The 19,147-nt window shown below is 42.4% G+C and overlaps 1 protein-coding gene across 1 annotated transcript in view; it reads left to right on the forward strand.

The window, feature by feature from the left end:
* RPE65 (retinoid isomerohydrolase RPE65) overlaps positions 1-17,989 on the forward strand; it is a 31,200-nt gene extending 13,211 nt beyond the window's left edge. The window contains exons 10-14 of the mRNA XM_029618843.1: positions 5,623-5,752; positions 9,660-9,774; positions 9,857-9,951; positions 10,036-10,147; positions 17,348-17,989. Of these exons, the coding sequence (XP_029474703.1) occupies positions 5,623-5,752; positions 9,660-9,774; positions 9,857-9,951; positions 10,036-10,147; positions 17,348-17,499 (604 nt within the window). The 3' untranslated portion in view covers positions 17,500-17,989. The remainder of the gene's footprint in view (positions 1-5,622; positions 5,753-9,659; positions 9,775-9,856; positions 9,952-10,035; positions 10,148-17,347) is intronic.
* Positions 17,990-19,147: the final 1,158 nt, after the last annotated feature.

Genomic DNA, 19,147 nt, shown 5'->3' on the forward strand with positions numbered 1-19,147 from the left:
TAGATGGCCCTAGGTACCTGCCCTTTAGTTATCAGTTAGGGATGCAACCACCTAGGCAATCCTATACGGTAAGTAAGAGGCAATGCAGGTTTGCTTTGAGAGAGAAGAAAGCGTGTTCAATGTGCTCTTCAAATTTAGGCCTTCCAGTCTGGATAAATAAGGGAGAGACTGCCCTGCCAGGTCTTAGTGACAGACTGGAGGGAAGAGGGGAATAGACAGTTGTTAGCCATTTTCCTTGACTTTACAAGGATTTTGCTGTTTTAAACCTGTGCCTTCTGGAAGGCAGAAATCTCCTTTCTAGGAGTGCAGGAGGGATCTGTACACCACTTGGTCCTATCCAGAGGTGGTGGCCGAGATCAGGCAGTGAAGATCTAGTAGTATTTTTAAGTACTGCATTTTTTTCCATCTTATTGAAAAGGAAGTATTTTGTTGCCCCCTTCCTTGCCCAGAACCACAAGTTAAGAACTGTTCTAATAAAGGTCCTTCCTTCAGAAGGATCAGCAGTGTTATCTTTTGAAGAGGAGTCGACGGGAGAAGAGGAGAGAACATCTGGAGACTCCAAATGGAGTTTCCATCCCGGGATGCGGGACACAGGCAGGTTGGAGTTTAGGAGTGGCCCCCTGGATATCAGGTACTGTAGGGAAGGGGACATCCACCCTGGTTAAGGCACCCCAGCCACCTTGGGACACATTCATTCTACCCCATGGAGGATACACAAGTCTCAAGCTCCAGTTCAAAGGGTCACTTCCACAGAAGGAGACAGACATTAAACCTTTACTCCCACATGGATAAAGGATCTGGATAGTCTAAATTTTTGGGGGCTCATCCCGGACGAGCCCCCAAAATTTAGACTTTTCTTGTGAAATGACAGGATGTAACTGGACAATTTGAGGCAAATTTTAAGACCCACGCATGTCTGGTGTGCACACATGGATGCGGCGATTTTACAACATGTGCGTGATATACACATGTATAGCTGATTTTATATGTGCTCAAGACTACATTGATGCACGCAAATGCCACCTTGCGCACGTAAGTGGGGGAATTTTAGTAGCTACGTGCACTGATGCAATAGCCCTTTTTCCCAGTTTGCTCCCAATTTGCCCCATTAAAGAAGAGGATTTCCTAATAGGGATGTGAATCGTGTTTCTGACGATTGAAAATATCATATGATATTTTCAAAGTCATCAGAAATTGGGGGCTCCCCGAAACAGATAGGAAAACCCCACGAAATTGTTCGTGGGGTTCTCTTATCGTTTTGGGGGAGGGCGGGAAAAACGGCACACCAAAACAATCCCTAAACCCACCCTGACCCTTTAAAACTGATCCCTTAGCTTCCCCCACTGTCCCAAACCCCCCCAAAACTTTTTACAAGTAACTGGTGGTCCAGTGGGAGTCCCGGGAGCAATCTCCCGCTCTCGGGCCGTTGGCTGCCACTAATCAAAATGGCGCCGATGGCCCTTTGCCCTTACCATGTGACAGGGTATCCGTGCCATTGGCCGGCCCCTGTCACAAGGTAGGAGTAATGGACGGCCGGCGCCAACTTTAAAAATGGTACAAGCTGGCTTTGCTTGTGAGCAATTTAAATATGCCATCTTTGGGAATGTGCATTTCTTATATTTTGGTATTTTGCTCTTCCTTCCGTATTCCTCAGTTCAGAGACTTTAGTTTCTCAGGCTTTCTATTTCAGTTTCATCTGAATGTTTGTTTCTAATTTGTAGACATTTCTAAATTAGGCAAGGGTCAGTCTGTTTGCCTGTGTGACTAAAGTTCAATATTTCTGCTTGTATGTAGTTTCTCTGTAGTAGTAGTCCAGCTTGTTCTGTTATTCCAGTAAGTGATGTATTAATGTTCTAGAGCCTGGTGTAGTATTTGCATTGCTGCTTTTTCAAAAGGTTGCTGTTATTTGAATCCTGAGAGTCAGTGCTGTGACTGTATGGTATGGCAAGGTTCTAGACGTTTCTTTCTTTGCAGTAGTTTGTGTTACTTCACAAAATAGCAGTGGAGGGATATTTTTTTGCTGAGGTGGCACCAGAATTTGAATTTTGTTTTTCATGTTGGTTGTAATGTGAATTGTCCTAGCTCTGCTCTGCACCTGTTCTGATGATTAATTATATTTTATTGTAGTTATGATGATTTTTGGCTTTTTGAAAAGAGGATTCATGAAAGAATATATTTTTGTTTTATTACATGATTAGATCTAATTGTTTTCTTTGCTTTTTACACGATGTACTTGTGCATTTATAAACTGCAATAAATATAAAATTCAGATTAATAAGGAATTTTAATTCTGGTAAGTGCTTGAAATAATTGAGGTAAATTATTTTAAAGTTTCATGCATAATGGCTGTTGCAAATACTTAGCCATTGTAGGGTGCAATATATGGCATTATTTATCAATAAGAATACAACTAGTAGGTCTTGGACCTGCAAGCATACAGCCCACCCATGTTAAACTTGTGCCCGCCCAAAAAATCAATTCTGGCTATGCCACTGGGCTTGGGGGAGTGGTAACAGCTGGAGAGCAGAGCTTGGAGAGGGTGAGAGACAGCTATAGTATGCTGGGGGAAAGGAGACAGCTAAAGACGAGGGTTAGACGAGGAGAGGCAGAAAGAAGTGAGACTCTAGGGGTGAGAGCTAGCTAGATACCAGAACTTGGAGTAGGTAAGCGAGAGCTAGAGACAAACTGGGAGAAGAGAAACAGAGCACGAGAAACAGAGAGTAGGTCTGGTAGGCTAAGCGGTGGCAAGTGGCAGGCAGATGACAAAGGTAAAAAATACTTTCCTTTTTTGACTGAAGAATTTGACTTTTTAATGTTTTAGGTGCATTAACTGATACTAGATGTATCGCAGTTCTTATGTTTGCATAATGGTCTATAACATGTAGTGAATGCTATATATATAACATGTTATAGTATATATACATACTGTTTATAGTCCCGAGGGCGGCTGTCTCGGGGACTATTTTGTTATTACCTGCCTTACCAGCAGGGCAGGGACTTTACTAGTTGTTACCTTTCTTGCCTCACAAGAAGTTCCCAATTTACTAACTGAGGCTTATGGCACTCAGAGGTTTCGCTGCGCAGGCTGGCTTGTTATAGAAAACACTCAGTCTTTATATTTCTCAATAATACTATTTATTATAGAAAAGCAAAGTAAAAGGCAGAAAAAGAATTCAGGAAAGATACAGCGTTTCCTGGGAGTGACTTAGAGCGTCTTAACAGTGACACAACAAAGGCTACTCATTATTCAAGTTACACATTACATTCTTATATACAGATTTTGTTAACAGTGTCTGTTTTTTGTTTTGGGATGACTTCCTTATATGGACTAAACCTTTTACCTAAACTAATGATGTAAAAGTACAGTTATCTTGGTACGCTAGGCCTTGAGCTGGCTCCACACAAACTGCTTGCGTCTCTCATGCAAAGCCTGTTTTTTAAAACATACACATTCCTTCTCTTGTGCAAAACTGTTCTAATTTCATTATTTAGTTATTTAATCCAGGTTATCTTGACCTGAAGGAGACTAACTCTTGGACTCGCCTAGTGGTTAGAGCAGCAGGGAAGGCAAGGTTCCAATACTGATGCTCCTTGTGACTTTTGGCAAATCCTTTCACCCTCCGTTGCCTCTTGTACAAACTCTGAGAGTCACTTATTTAGCTGCACTAGGCACTTACCACAAAGTAGGTCATGTTTGCCACTCGATAAATGGCCTAACACAGTGATAACATGTGGTACTTCAAACACTGACTTTATCTTCCCCCTCTCATACCTCTAGTTATGAGTTGCTCTGCTTGCAAAGCAGCTCATTACTAGGCAAGAACATGGAAATCAAATAACACAGCTTGCCTTAAAAATCGCAAGCCGCATTATTTGATGCAGTGGTAGCTCAACTTTCCCAAGAGCATAGGGAAGCTAATGCATGCCCCAATGTTCCCAGAGCAATTTTCTTAAAGGGGCTGATTGACCCAAATAACCCCCTCTCTCCCCCCCCCCCCCCCCCAGCATTGCCAAAACCCCAGGGGTCTATTGCTCAATTTTAGACTCCTGAGTGTAAACCTCTTTTTGTTAAAAAAAAAAAAAAAAAATCTCCCCAGAGCTCACCACCTCCACCCCCACCCCCACCCAAGCTCAAAATGGCAGTGGCCAACCAGCAACAAATCTTTGCACCTCCCGGGAAAATGCCTCAGTTTAATAAGTTGCTTCCTTAGATTGTAAGCCCTTTGGGGAAGTGACCTACCTAATCTAACATGTAATCCACATCCGTCATGAAAATGGATGTTGTGGAATATAAATGAGATAAATAAATAAATGTAACTTGCCTAGAGCATGGGTTTAAGGCAAATAATTAAATCCAAATCCACCCCACCTCAGCCACCCACTGTTCCTGAAGTTCACAATCCAAAGCTGAGGTCTCTGCCACAAGCCAACCTGGACCCCTGCAACCTCTCCGGAGCCCGAGCTTCCTCCTCCTCCTTCCATCTAGCAGGAGGAGAAGTGCTGATCTCTTGCTGTCTTGCCCCTTACTCAGTACTTCACGCTTTGAGTCAGCAGGATTTTGATGTGTTGGGTGAGAGCGCAGGAGGTAAACACCTCTCCTGCCTGCAAGGGGTATTGGGGATGGGGAAGTTGAGGCTCAGTGGGGCTCTCGGCAGTCTTGCTGCTGAGTCAGGGGTCCACGCAGGCTTATTGTTCTGTCATGAAAGTGGGAGATCAGCATCTGGGCAGCCTTGTAGTGGGGCATTAGCAGGGTGGGGCTTGCTAAAGAGGAAACATACTGACTGAGGCTGAGATGCAAGGCCTGCACATTAATCTCTTACTGCCCCTTTCTACCTCCCCCCCCCCCCCCCCCCCCCATGTTCATTTTCTCTCAGCTGTGTGTCCTCAAGAAAAACTTAACCCCCTTTTGTATATAGGATATGAAGTTAGAAGCACATCATACCCCTCATTTAAATAATTAGCATGTGTTTTAGAGCCACATGGCCAGCAACATTTCTGGTGCACTGCCAAGTTAAGCAGTCATCCCGCACCCATGCGCTTCATTGCTTCAGACTTACTCTGTTGCATCTTCCAACAGAAGGATGTACTTGTGTGCCACTGATCGCTTTAAAAAGGGGGGTGGGTTGGTAGCTATAGGTATATGTGACGAGAGGAAAGAGGTGCAGGGGATGTAAGGACATGCTGTCCAAATTCTTTGTTCCGTTTTTGAAAGAGATGTGCTGTAAATAGAGGTTGGGACAATTGAGGGGTTCATCCACCAGACCATTGCTCCAATGAGTATTTCCCCCCGATACTCTGCACCATTCCTGAACAGAGACTGCCAGTGATTCCTTCCTTACTGATCTAAATGCTAAAACATTCTTGCCCCAGGTGGTGTTTCTCACTTTAATTACTGTAATGAATTTCCCTTCGAACGTCCTCTTTCAGATGCTTGCAGTCTGTTCAGAATATCGGAGAACCACGTACTGTGTGGGAGACACAAAGTTTGTCCATGTGATATTTTCATCATTTTAAAGGATCCTGACTTACTATACTTGCCCCAGCCTGCACTAACTATGATATGTTCTAGTGACTAATAAGGTACTTTAAAATAATCATGTCTGTGATTCTTCTGTCGTGCAGGTTCGAGTTTATTTATAATTACTTATATTTAGCCAATTTGCGTGAAAACTGGGAAGAAGTGAAGAAACATGCCGAAAAGGCTCCTCAGCCAGAAGTCCGGAGATACGTTCTTCCTCTGGATATTGATAAGGTAATACGCTCGCAGGGCAGGCCTGTGATTCCGGATTTCCTGGTTTGAGTCTTCGGTACTCTTCTCATGTATGACTTTGGGCACATCAGTGAATCTCCCTATTCTCAAACTCTCACTCTTAGTTCTTTGGCGATGTTGTACATCCAGGTTTCTTTGGGACCAGAACTTTCATAAAAATGTGAAATATCTTCTCTTGTGTTTGTAATTCTATCTTGGGCCTGTCCCAAGAGGGAGGGTTCATACTCAGTACCATAGCTAAGTCCTGGACTCACACTCACACATCCCTAAAGAGCATCCTCCGTTGGGGGTATAATAGGATAAAGCTCCAGGCATTATATATATTCTGGTCTTCTAAATACCAATAAAGCGCAGTGATGGTGTTCCTACATACATTTTACTGAATCAGTTGTTCAACATGAATAATGTGGCATTTAATACAGGTTTCTCAGGCAATATTCATAATACAACTGAAAGCAGAAAATCTATGGTCTTTAAGCTCTCCCTCAGGGTCCCTTCTTTCTCCTTGCATGGAATATGAAGCTGCCCTGAGCAACTGAAAAGGATTCTATCCATTTAGGGATTCCCCTTGGACCTACTGCTTGACCTTGATCTCTTGAATTCTCCCTCCTTTCTTGTGGGCACCTCTGCAACGTGTTTGCCCTAGGGGAGCACCAGCTGTATCCTCTGTTCCCAGGTTATTGTACCAGCTGGCTATCTACTCCTTCAACCAACTGCCAGATTGGCAGTAGAATCCCTTTGACTAAGGGACATCCAGATGACAAAAAACAAATCTCAACTCTTCTCTCCCTGGAGTATGAAGGGTGAATAAAACTTTCTACCAACAAAAATCACACAGTGATTGAACCACTCAAAGAGAGAGAAGTTACTAACCTCTAGAATGTGAATTGGATATAAACTTCTTAACTAAGACTCCTCAGCCAAGGCTTTAGGCCTGCCCTATGCAAATTTAAGGGAACTAAGAGGAAAAGCTCTAACCTTCTCATCTCCAAACTAAAAAAAATCCAGAGTCACTAAGGGTCACTTTTATTTAGTAGATTTGAGCCAGCTAATATGGAAGGTGGAATAAACCACTGCAGCAACCTCCAGTGGGCCTCCTGTGGCAGAGGTGGTACATTGCTCTGCTCTATACTGCAAGACCTTGCTACTAGGCCGCACTCCTCAGTAAGGAGCACATGGGGGCTCTACGTGCTGTTTACCTCAGTGGCACTGCAAAAATAATTTGTTATCAAAGCAGCGAAACTGGGCAGTCAAGAGCAGTTCAGTGAAGAGACAGCAGCATGCCCTGAGATCTGAATGTAGGAAGAAACTTCTCTCCATTTTGCTTCTTCAGTAAAAGTCATTCTCAAGCTAGTGATAAAACATCTCAGCAGTCAGCTTCATGACATGAAACTTGGTTTTAGGGATTGCATTTAAGAGCTGTTTAGTGAAATTTTGCTTTTTAATTTTCTTTTCTCAAACATGCCTAATTTTTATGAAGGCAATTTTCAATAGCAAAGTACATGAGCTCTCTCACTGCACATGCTTAATTTCATTCTGAAAACTGGAAATCACATGGTAGTTTGTTTATAAATTAGCTAATGTCAAGTATGTATGCTAAAAGTACCCATGTTCTTTGCACCTGCTATTCCTGTGGGTGGCCGAGTGGAGAAAATAGTGCAAGTGCATTTGAAAATGGTTTATAGGTGTGTTTTCCACCCCTTGACCTAAACATGCCCCAAAGCACTCCTCTTGTTAACCAAGCTAAAAGTATAGACAACCTGGAAGCCCAGGTATGCTTTGCATAGAGGAGGTCCATTTTCAGACAGGCCTGTTTACCTGGTTAAACAGCTTTGAACACTGACCTTATGATTTTCTGTAATGCAAATGACAATTAGTTTAAAAAAATCTACATTCCTGTGATTTTGTAAATCATATTTAATATGAAGGATATGGCTAGTTTTGGAATATATCTATTGAAAGATTTCTGAGGCATGAAATCTCTTTAAGTGTTGAATAATCAATCCAAACTGACCATACTGAAAAGTTCATACATACAGTGTTGGCCTCATTGCATTACAGTTACTTGTGAGGGTTATTTAAGTGATGAAACAGGCGTTTAACACAGGCAGAAGCAGCCTGAAGAGACAGGACAGTTAGGTTGTCCAGAAGACAGAGGGAGATCTAAAGGCGGGGGAACACTGCCTTAAGGCGGAAAGAAAAAGTGAACAAGAGTTGGCTAGGAGATTGTAAAGCCAGAAGGATTAGGAACCACAGAGCTGCTGGGAAATGCAGTGTGGATATCTTTGGCAGAGAATCAATTAGGATGAAGGTAACAGTCATAGAAAGATTTGCTGCTAATTGTGAGACATAGCTGAGGCTAATTTCAGAGCTACTGCAAGGAATCAGTTTTGTCTCTTAATGGAGAGAGCACTGCCTTTCAGACAGAGGTGGGGAGCCAGGGGAGACTCACCGAGACCCAGATACAAAGATGCCCACAGCCGTCCGGTAGAAGGAGCAGTTGGGGAAATAGATTCTATATATAGCCCTGGGGACTTGGACTGGCCTATAAACGACTATCAATATATGCTACTGGGGTGGTCCTGTTGTCTCAGGCCAGGAACACTGATACATAAAATAAAGTTGCTTTTTACTGCAAGTGGCTGGCTCTGAGCTGTGGGTTCCAGAGAACTGTCAGGTCATGGAGGGCCCAGGTGGTGACCTTTGACATTTGTATTGCCTCTAGTGCTGCATTGAAAGCACAGGAAGTATTTACAGTCCTGTGCAGCATACACAGACTACTGGGAAGGAAGCCTGCAGAAATGCAGGCAGGAACTTCCGAATGTCATCTCTGAAACTAGATCAACCCAAAAATTCTTTGCCCCAATTCCTTTCCCTTGTAGTTTAGGGCATGCACTGCTGTCCTTGTTTTGCTGCTTACAACCACATCTGCACATACTGATCATGCCACACAAGGTAGAAAAATGATTCTAGCTGACCATTTCCAAAATCAGAAAACAATAGATTGGGGACTTTGTTCATCAACCCATCATTTCTCCCAAGCCTTTGTTTTTGTGATCACCAAAATTCTGCTGATTAGTAAATCAGGTTTTGGATGGAATTTGGGACTTTGCTCTAGATCAGACATGCAAAAAAATTTAAAATCCAAAATCACTGCAAAGTTTGGTGACTTGCCTCTCGCCTTATGGGTTGCTTTCCTTCCCCACCACATCTCTGCGCCTTCCTCCCCTTTCCCTTTTTTTCCTCTCCTCCTCCCATCTCCCCCCGACAGGTTGCTCTCCTTTTCCCCGGTTGTCCTCCTCACATTTCCCCCTTCCAGGTTCTTCTCTCCCTCAGGCCACCGCAATGATAGCAGCAGCAACAAGCCATCACTGCAAGGACACAGCATAGACATGCTCCAGGTCCCTGTGGCTGTTCATCCTCCCTTCCATCTTGCACTTCCTTTCTAAACAGGAAGCCTGCAGGGATGATGAAAAAGCCGCAGCCGTGTGGACTGAGAAAACACTCCCTGCTCCTATGCAGTTAGCCTGCAACTACAGCTATTCCTGCAAGGTGGTAGGTAGAGGGGGGGGAGGTACGGAGGAAGAACTTCTCTTTGGCAGCTATTGGAATGGGTTGGGCCAGGCCACAATTGTGCATCTGCCACCACCTCTTCCTTCTCCACCCTTCCCCAAAGCGGAAGTGGGGGCTGAGAAAAGTGGCCTGCAGTCGTCATATGCAGGCCAAGCCTTAGTGGAAACACTTCCTAGGTAACCTGATTAGGAATACTCTAGTAGCAGAATTTTCCTGCCAGTCGCTAACAGTAATGTTGTCACAATTTTTAGTAACTCCTTTCAGCATAATTGCACAGTTGGTTTCCATGGTATTTTTTGTCTTCTTTTCTCCCTAGCAGGACGCAGGCAGGAATTTAGTCACTTTGCCTTACACAACAGCCACTGCAGTTCTGCGTAGTGATGAAACTATCTGGCTAGAACCAGAAGTGCTTTTCTCAGGGCCTCGCCTAGGTAAGACGTCTACTTTAAGCTTGACATGGAAGCAGCAAGGAAAGTCGAAACCCTAATGCTTTATCCATGCTTTATTTTACAGCCTTTGAGTTTCCACAGATCAACTATAAGAAATATCATGGGAAACCTTACACATATGCATACGGGCTTGGACTCAATCACTTTGTTCCAGACAGGGTAAAAAAAAAAAATGAAATTGAAATATTAGTTGGCCCATCTGTTGGCTGCTGAATTAATAAAGCCATTCTGTCATCTTTGCAGCTTTCTAAGCTGAACGTTAAAACAAAGGAAACATGGGTATGGCAGGAAACAGGAACTTACCCTTCAGAGCCCATCTTTGTTTCACAGCCAGATGCTCTGGATGAGGATGATGGTAAGACACAGGTTTCGTTGCACTCTTAAAACATTGATCCATTGCCATCAGAAAAAAAAAAACCAACCTCAAAATCAAAACTGGTATGGGAGCAGCTTGTCTACACTGCAGCCAAACTATTTCTTAATACGCTTGAACAGATGCTTCCAACAGAAATTGCAAATGTTTAAAAAAAAAAATGTATACGATTCATGGAGGGAAGGGTTATCGAATACCAAAATGATTGATTCTCACAAAGTTATTCTGGCCTCTGGGTGGGGGAGGGCGGGTGAACAGCAGCTTTCACTTTTGTTGGACTAGCTGCTACTGTAAAAGGAGATATTCATGAGATAGTGAGCAAAAAATGAGCCAGGCGAGGCATTATCTAATGTCGTTTTCATGCCATCAATAAAAAGACAAACTCGTCTTAATGCACATGGGAACTGTGATCAGTTGATGCAAGAACTGCAGGAAATCTCACCCGGAGCAATCTCAAATGAAGGAATGTGGAAAACACCAGTTCAGAGACCATTAATGGTTCTAGTTAGTGTATGGAGACATGTCTTCAGTTCAAATGACATCTGAATGCAAACCAAAAGAAAGAAAAGATGTAAAACCCCAGCTTCACAAGTTGCATCAAGGGACCATTCAGGAATAGACGTAAGGGAGTGCTAAATTCTGCGCCTTCCCAGTGTAGCCTCATCTGGTCTGAGTGCCCTCGGTGGGTTTCAGAAGTCTCAGCCAGCCCATGCCCTGTAGTAATGTTGGAGTAGTAGGAATGTACAGGGAGGTATGACACTGCCCATTGAGAGGGGTCATTTGAGTGTCACAGGGGAAGTCCGAATCAGCCTCAGCACAGGGCTGAGAAAGCAAGTTTCTGTCCTTGCAGAGGGCACTTGAGTTTTTGCCCTCCATAGCAAAAGGGCCTGGCGGAGCAGCTCATTCTCAACAGAGGGGTGCCTGAAAGGAGTGGTAAAGTCCTGAGATTCCCGTTTCTGCTGTGTGGAGGGTCTGAGTCTGAGAATGACTCCAGAAATAGGAACGTCCTGAGGAATTCCTGTCTGACCATGGAGTTCAGCCAGAAGCAAGAGAAGGAAGCAGTGGAAAGGAAAGGAGAGAACCTGCCCTAACACACAGGTACTGGGGAGAACCTAGGGAGACGGGGTCCTTGCCCCAAAGAAGATTGCATTGGATTTTTGGAGCGTTATATACTAATGTACTGTTTTTTGATGTTTTTATCTTCTTATCAGTTTCCAGTAAAGACTTTTTATTTCTGAGCAACAGAACTGGAGTCATTGTGGTGATTTAGAGGGTCTGGATTGATGACACCCCCCCCCCCCCCCCCCCCAATGTGAAGGAAACCCTAAGGGCTGTGAAAGACTGTTTTCTTTCCCCTCTGTGTGAGATCCCCAGGAGGTCACAAGCCTCCCTGGGTGCCTCCATGCCCAGGAGCTGACTGGTATGGGGGCTGCGTACACATCATACACAAAGTTTAATGTAGTCAACGGATATTGAATATTGTAAACTTAAGTATTACATTGCCATAAACAACTAGCTGTGAGGTCCCAATAAGCAATTCTTGCCTCCTGCCAGCAGGAGCCTCTGCGAGCTTGGTTCTCATTGTCCTGCCCTCACACTGGAGTCCTGCCTTCAGAGTGCCTCTTGCTTTGACTTCAGTGTATACCTTACTACTTTTGATCTACTGATTTGTTTCATCCAGTTAATCCTGTTTCCAGTTTTTGTTTCTGCTTAGTCCTGATTCCAGGCCTCCTACCTAGCCCCTGCCGGTTACCAACACCTGGGGGGGTTAACCCAAGAGGAAGGTGGCCATCACAAGCCAAAAAGAGACCCTGCCACTATTCCAGTGGCCTTGCCACTATACTGGCCCCTCGGCCTTAGGGTCACACCTCTAGTTGACTCTGCTGTCATAGTAGCTAACAATAACTCCTAGTTTCTAGTTATGATAAATTAGTTGATTTGGGTATCTGCAATTAGCTTGAAAAAAATGTTTCTACCACTCTGGTTTTATACCCTTTTTTAATCATTTAATGTTTTAATATTTTTAATATTTAATATTCATGAGTCCTGACCTTTCAAATCCTAAATGAATGTAAACTGATCAAGACAGTCTGCTCTTTAGGATTACTGTTTCACACTGCGATGTTAAACAATCTTCCCGCACTATTAGATCATGGGTAATATATAAAGAAAATGCAGTACAACTGGTCATTATTTAAAAAACTTAATTAGCTTTGCTAATATGCTGATCAATATTGATTTATTATAAATGAAAAATAATTTGTCCACATGTGACTTTTTCCTTACTATTTAAATGGCCTTAGATAATGTTTTATACTGCAAATTGCAGAATCATTATACCAGGCTGCACGATCTGCCCTCTGGTTACCACAGATAACCAGAGGCCTTGGTATAGGCAATTCATGTAATGGTTGGGGGGGGGGAGTTTGCCACTTTTTCCCCTCTTTAAATGACACCCACCCCTTTTTACAGTCCCTACCATAGAATGCCACTGTAAAGATCTCAGAGAACGCATTAAGGAAGGCACTGGCTGTGCAAGCTTAAGAAGGATTTGCATACAAACCAATAATAATCATAGGGATGGAAGGAAGTTAGAGGCCATCACGTCCAGACAGGATCTATAATAATGTGGAAAGGTCTAGTCAGCCTCTGCTACGCTATTAATATCAGAACATCATCACTAGCTCCAAAGTGCATCTATCTATTCATTGCTATACAGCATTTAAATTTAAATCTTTTCTTCTGTTATCCAGAGGCAGTAAGATTACATAGGTTTTCTATTATCTCATCATGAGAAGCAAAAGTTACATGGTCATATGCTTGAAAGCTAATGTCAGGGAGTGTAGACAGACTAAGAATTAATTTGATTAATTTTCAAGCCAGCAGCTACTGCTGCTAAATTCATACTTGGAGAGAGACATTATCATTGTACTGAGAGAATCGGGCATATTCTTCCAGAAAACCTGGGACATAATTTTGTTGCATATTTATTAGGGCTTTAATTAAAACTGAATTTAATTTTAAATTTAGTAGTTTTAGCTGATCTTCCTGAATAAAGAGTGGATTCTGAACACTTCTCTTTTTTAGTTCTGGTTTCCCCCTCTGCTTCCCCTGGCATATACCCAAATACTGATTTATTTTTTTTCCCTTATTAGTAATCAGTATGGATCTCTAATCAGTATTTTGTACTGCATTCAGACAGGCCAATCCCCCCCAGTGGGTTATGCACCTCTGCCAGCAGATGGTAATGGAGTAAGAAGCTGACATCATGAATATATAGTCCTGCCCCGACAGCCTACCATTAGTCTCCATCTCCAGCAGAAGGTGGACATGCATTTCCCTACTGGGGATTACCTGTTTAAAAAAAAAACCTAGAAGAGATGCTTATATAGCACCACTTGCCTCCTGAGATGATGCCGTTCAGTTGGTTCCTCCCTCAATAGAGAGCCTTCAGTCTGGTAGCCTTGGCTAGCATGGACTTAAGGTGGTCACTTTTTTTTTTTTAACAGCACTATTAGCGGTTGCAGGCCGAGAGAGGATTTGATTTTTCCCCTTTCAGATGAGTGCTGTTAAGGTGGTCACTTTTTTCAGTATTTTTTTTTTTTGTAACAGATTTTATTAGATGTTCAGCAATATAAATAATGCAAAACTGCAGGATGGAGATAATCCTCACCAGTCCTACAATCATGTACAATTCTGTCCAACTTTTAAAGCTATAACTGTGACATCTTAAACTATACTATTAAAAAAAAAAAGAGATTTCTTAAAATTTGGACAACAATAACAATTCTGAAAGTTATTGAGCATTGGAATGGTTTGTGCTTCCCAATAACCACTATCAATGACGTATTATCAATCTAGTCTACAGAAATCACTGAAAGATTTCTGCAAACAAATTTGAGAGTTTGAGAATGACCATCTGGAATGAAAAGGAAGTAGGGGGCCCAAAAATTCTGTGATAGTTATGGTACAATGCAAGAAGATTCCAGGGAAGTTTTATGAACTACTGAGAAGAAACTTGGCAAACTAACGGGCCGATACAGTACAGTGCGCTCTGGCGGAGCGCACTGTATGGATCTCTAATAATCAGTTGCGGGGTAACAGTGCTGAGCGCACTGTTACCCCGCAATTGGACGTGCATTTTGGACATGCTAGCTTTACCCCTTATCCAACCGCCCCGAACCTAATAGCGCCCGCAACATGCATGTTGATGGCCCTATTAGGTATTCCCGCGCGATACAGAAAGTAAAATGTGCAGCCAAGCCGCACATTTTACTTTCTCCGGGCACCGGGAAAGTGCACAGAAAAGCAGTAAAAACTGCTTTTCTGTGCACCCTCTGACTTAATATCATGGAGATAATAAGTCGGAGGTCCCGAAAGGTAGAATAAAAAAATTTGAAATAGGCCCGCGGGTCGAAAACCAGACACTCAGTTTTGCTGGCGTCCGGTTTCCGAACCTGTGGCTGTCAGCGGGCTCGAGAAACGACACCGGTAAAATTGAGCGTCTGCTGTCAAACCCGCTGACAGCCACCGCTCCTGTCAAAAGAGGCGCTAGGGACGTGTCCATAGCGCCTCTTTTTTTACCACAGGTCCTAATTAAAATAAATTAAAATACTGAATCGCGCACACAGGAGAGTGGCCTGTGCGCGCGTTTTTTACTGAATCGGCCCATAAGGTAGTGTTCTCTTCCCATCTGCACTCATGTACTCCAGGAAGGGAAACTAACATTTTTCATACTTCTGATACAGCATAGCAGTTAGTTTTCCCATGGATACTGTATGCTATACTTTATTCAGTTAATTCATTCAATGAATTATCCTTTGTAGGAACCAACTCTTGATTCTAGAGTCATGCCAAAACATTTCTGGCTGCCATCAATAACCTCAGAACGTTTTTTGTACTTCCCTTTCTGTAATCCTTCTGTCACCAGTTTAAAAGGAAAATTCTAAGAGCCACTAACAAGCAAACTTGCACTCTGGAGGGCAAGATGATTTTATGGATCTTTTTCCAGTATTTATAAGCAGTAAAATAAAAAGCTGATGGTCTGGGAGCATAGAGCTTGGTGACAGACAAAAACTTATAAAGAAGCTCACAGATTGTTTCCTTCATTGCAGCGGTCATTGAATGTATCTGCCAAGGAGTCTCTCAAATGTCTCCCATTTCCCTTGGGATATTTCAGTTTGACAATCTTGGGTCCACTTTTTCACATAAGAGGCAGTGCTGAGTGTACATCTTCAAGGTAGTCTCTTAAGACCTACACTAATGCCATGCTAGACCAGTCAACAGGAGGCATTAAAGAAAGAACTAACCTTCATTCTTTACTATCAAAGTCTGTGCTTATCTATCTCAAATATTACTCAGCTCTGGGCAGCAAATGACTTAGGCTTACTCCCAACTGAAGATCATAGAAAAACATGGCAAAGAATGACCATAAAGTTTCATTCCTGCCATAGATCTCATTTGATCCCTGGCTTTCCCTTCACTTTTTCGCAACTATGGATCCTCTGTGCTTAGCCCATGCTTTCTTCAATTCTGCTATGGATTCTCTCTACATCACCTTCCCTGGGAGGCCATTTCTTGCATCTTCTGCCCTTTCCATAAAGAAATATCTACTGATGTTACTCCTTTGTCTACCCTTCCTAGAGTATTATGTTTCTTTTGAGGTGTTTGAATGTCTCTCTCGTCTCCCCTCTCAGCTATACATTTTTAGGAACTTCTGTCTCATTTCAAAAGGTTTTTGGCACGTACCCTACAGCATTCTGGTAGCCATTCTCCGGATTGCTTACACACTGATATATTTTTGTGGGTGCAGCCTCCAGAATTTGGCACAGTGCTCCAGGTGAGGTGTCCCCATTGACCTGTGTGTCCCTTTTCCTCCTCATTATGCCTTTCCCTGTGCACTCTAGCATCCCTCTGGCTCTAGTCATTGCTTGTTAGACTATTTTGCAGCTCATCAGATGTAATCACCCTGAAATCTGTCTTGGTCAGAGCATATCAATATCTCACTTCTCATTGCATTTTGCTCCCTTGGACTTCTACACCCCAAATGCAGGATTCTCCCATTTTTTTGCAACGAACCTTAAACAGCCAAGCACTTGATTATTCCTTATTCTTGCCACTCCCTCAGGAGTGTCCACTCTGTTGCAGATCTTATAGTTCAAATGTGGTGGTGTTTTTTTATATAGCAGTACAATACCACAAACTTATAACATTGCAATTTTACATCTCAAAGAAACAAAAATAAAAAAAAAGGGTAATTTTATAACAGCTGACATAGGGATGAAGTCCGCGTGTACAAAGCACAGATGGATTTCGGCCTAATTTTCAAAGTGTACTTTTAAAAAAAAAAATAAAAATAGAAATTATACATAGAAATGATTTCCCCACCGCATCTCTACCCCAGAAGCGTTTCTTTGCAGTATGCATAAACATTCATGCAAACTCGCTTCCACGTGATTCCATTTTTATGTGTATCACCCCGCCCACACACACAAAACAAAAATGTACACCAGGTGCTCTGGGCATGGCAAGAAGAGATGGGGGGAGTCCTCGTTATTTTAAATTAAAATTTTAATTCTAGAAAAAACCCAGTATCTGCAGTGGGTCAACTCTTTTACAAGCATAATGATTATTCTTCTAGTCCTTGCGCATTTGTTGAGAAGCTTCCTCGAAGCTGCTTTTTAAGCATGGAAATAAAAACCCCAAAAGAACTCAACAAGGACTGGTGCATTTGTCCTGTGAGCTTTATCTACAATACAGAAGTTCTCTCTGAGATCCCAAGATTTAAAAAGTGCCTCTAAGGAAGATTGGGCTTGGGCTAGAAAACAAGAGAGGGGCTGTGTCCCATACTGCAGAAATGAAACTCTTCCATTTGTTGTGACCTTGAGCTCAATTGCTATAAATCACTTAAATGGATTATAGGTGGTGGATTTATTTCTCAGATGTGTATCTTAAATTAATCTCCTTTTTTTATTATAAAAATTCACTTTAGATGTAGTGAGCTGCTGTTTCTCAAATTATCAAATTTAGTTGTGTGATGGGCAACTCAGGGAGCTGTGCAGCCAATGAGAAATCTGCTTCCCCTCCCTTCGCTTTTTCCTTCCTTCCCTCCTGCTCCCAACCCCTACCTCAGTACTGCATGCACTGTTCCTCAGTTCATCTCTGTTTATCTGTGTCCCTTAGGAGTGGTGCTGAGCGTGATTGTCAGCCCGGGTCCTGGACGGAAGCCAGCTTTTCTTCTTGTACTGAACGCCAAGGATCTGAGTGAGATTGCCAGGGCGGAGGTTGACACAAACATCCCAGTTACATTTCATGGGATGTTCAGCAAGGCCTGACATACCCAACCTCCATATTGCCAGCCTGGGAACTTTTTTCTCATGATCATGGCTCCCTTTACGGCCTTTACTTCAGACATTATAGAGGAAGTGTCTCCCTCTTCCGCCGTTACAAGAGCGATGAGACTTTTTTTTTTGTACAGAAACCGTACAGCTGCTTTGGTTCTGTTCCTGGAAGATATTACACTGCTCTTATGAGGGAACTTCAGATGGCAACTTTTATATACTAGTTGTGAAAGTAAAAATGACAGACGTGGAACAAAATGTGGACTCTTCTTAAATTTCATTTTATCTGATGTTCTCTACTGGCATTGCATACATAAGAATAACATTTTCCCATCAAAATAAGTGTGGTACAAGATGAAGCCCTCCACATGGTTGATGCCTTTCTCCTTTGATCTATAATTGTATATGACAGCGCTAAAGAAAAAAAAAAAAACAAAGCTACATCTAACTTGCAAACCAGTCTCATAAAGATTAACCAAGAAAATATTATTTCTTGTGCGATGAGGAGAAATTTAAAATCTATATAATTAACTTGTGGCTCCACCACGTGTTGTGACAGAGAACTGCACACTAACAAACTGGAAAGGATGTATTTTCTATGCTTATTAAACTGATATTGTAACACCACCAAATGGGCAATTTTTTATATTGAGAAGTCTGTTTAAATATTATAATCCAAGTAGTTAATAGATGATATGTACTTATATATTTTAATTATTATTAGACCATATTTTTGCTTCATGGACACTTTTTTAAGTTCATATGGCTTTCAAATGCCTTTCTTTGGAGTTGATAAAATGTATTTGCATAGCTGACATTATTAAGGGGACCGTATAGCTCCACGTCAAAGCGGACAAGTTGAGCCAGTGCTACTTTCAAGAAACTGTAACTACAGGTCCTTGAATATTGATGGACGTCAAAGCAGAAGTGGCTCAGCTTCTCTCTTTGGATATGGAACTGTATGATCCCTCTAGGAACAGGGTCATTTAATTTAAATGGCCTTCCTACAGTCACAGTGGGAGTAGTTCTGAAAACTGCCTGCAGCGGTGCAAAGTCAGCGGGCATAGTTTTGAAAATGTGAAACTGCACAGGTGGTTGCCTTTCCTTCCCTCCCCCCCCCCCCCCCCCCCCCCCCCCCCAGGAACACCTCCACACAATGCAGGTAGAATGACGCGTTGTGGATGGATGGTAAGCAATTTTCAAACAGCCATTTTACCCAGCTTAAAAAGCTTTTGAAAATTGCTTGCATTAAGTACAAAGTACATTGGAATAATTTTCAATTACTTAAATACAAAAACAACCAATGGCGTAAGCAATATCAAAAGAAATGATCTTGGTAACCAGTTGGAGAAAATTCAGCACAGTCAAATGTAATACCACATGCTCTGTAACATATTCTAAAATTTGTCTCTGTGGTGAGAGAGAGTAAGTTGGTTTCCAATGTTTCATTTACACTATATAATTTTTCATGGTAATTTAGAAGGCTAATTTTAAATTTGCTCTAAAAATGAATTGATTGTCCAGTTGGAAAAAAGTGGCCTCTTTATGAGAGAGATTTATTTTGGAAACTGCCTCCAAGATGCAAATCTGTAAGCCTGAAGGGAGCAGAGTGCTGATGAGGAGTGATGGCAGGAGAGCTGTG

This window comes from Rhinatrema bivittatum, chromosome 10 (genome assembly GCF_901001135.1).
Source record: "Rhinatrema bivittatum chromosome 10, aRhiBiv1.1, whole genome shotgun sequence".
Taxonomy (NCBI): domain Eukaryota; kingdom Metazoa; phylum Chordata; class Amphibia; order Gymnophiona; family Rhinatrematidae; genus Rhinatrema; species Rhinatrema bivittatum.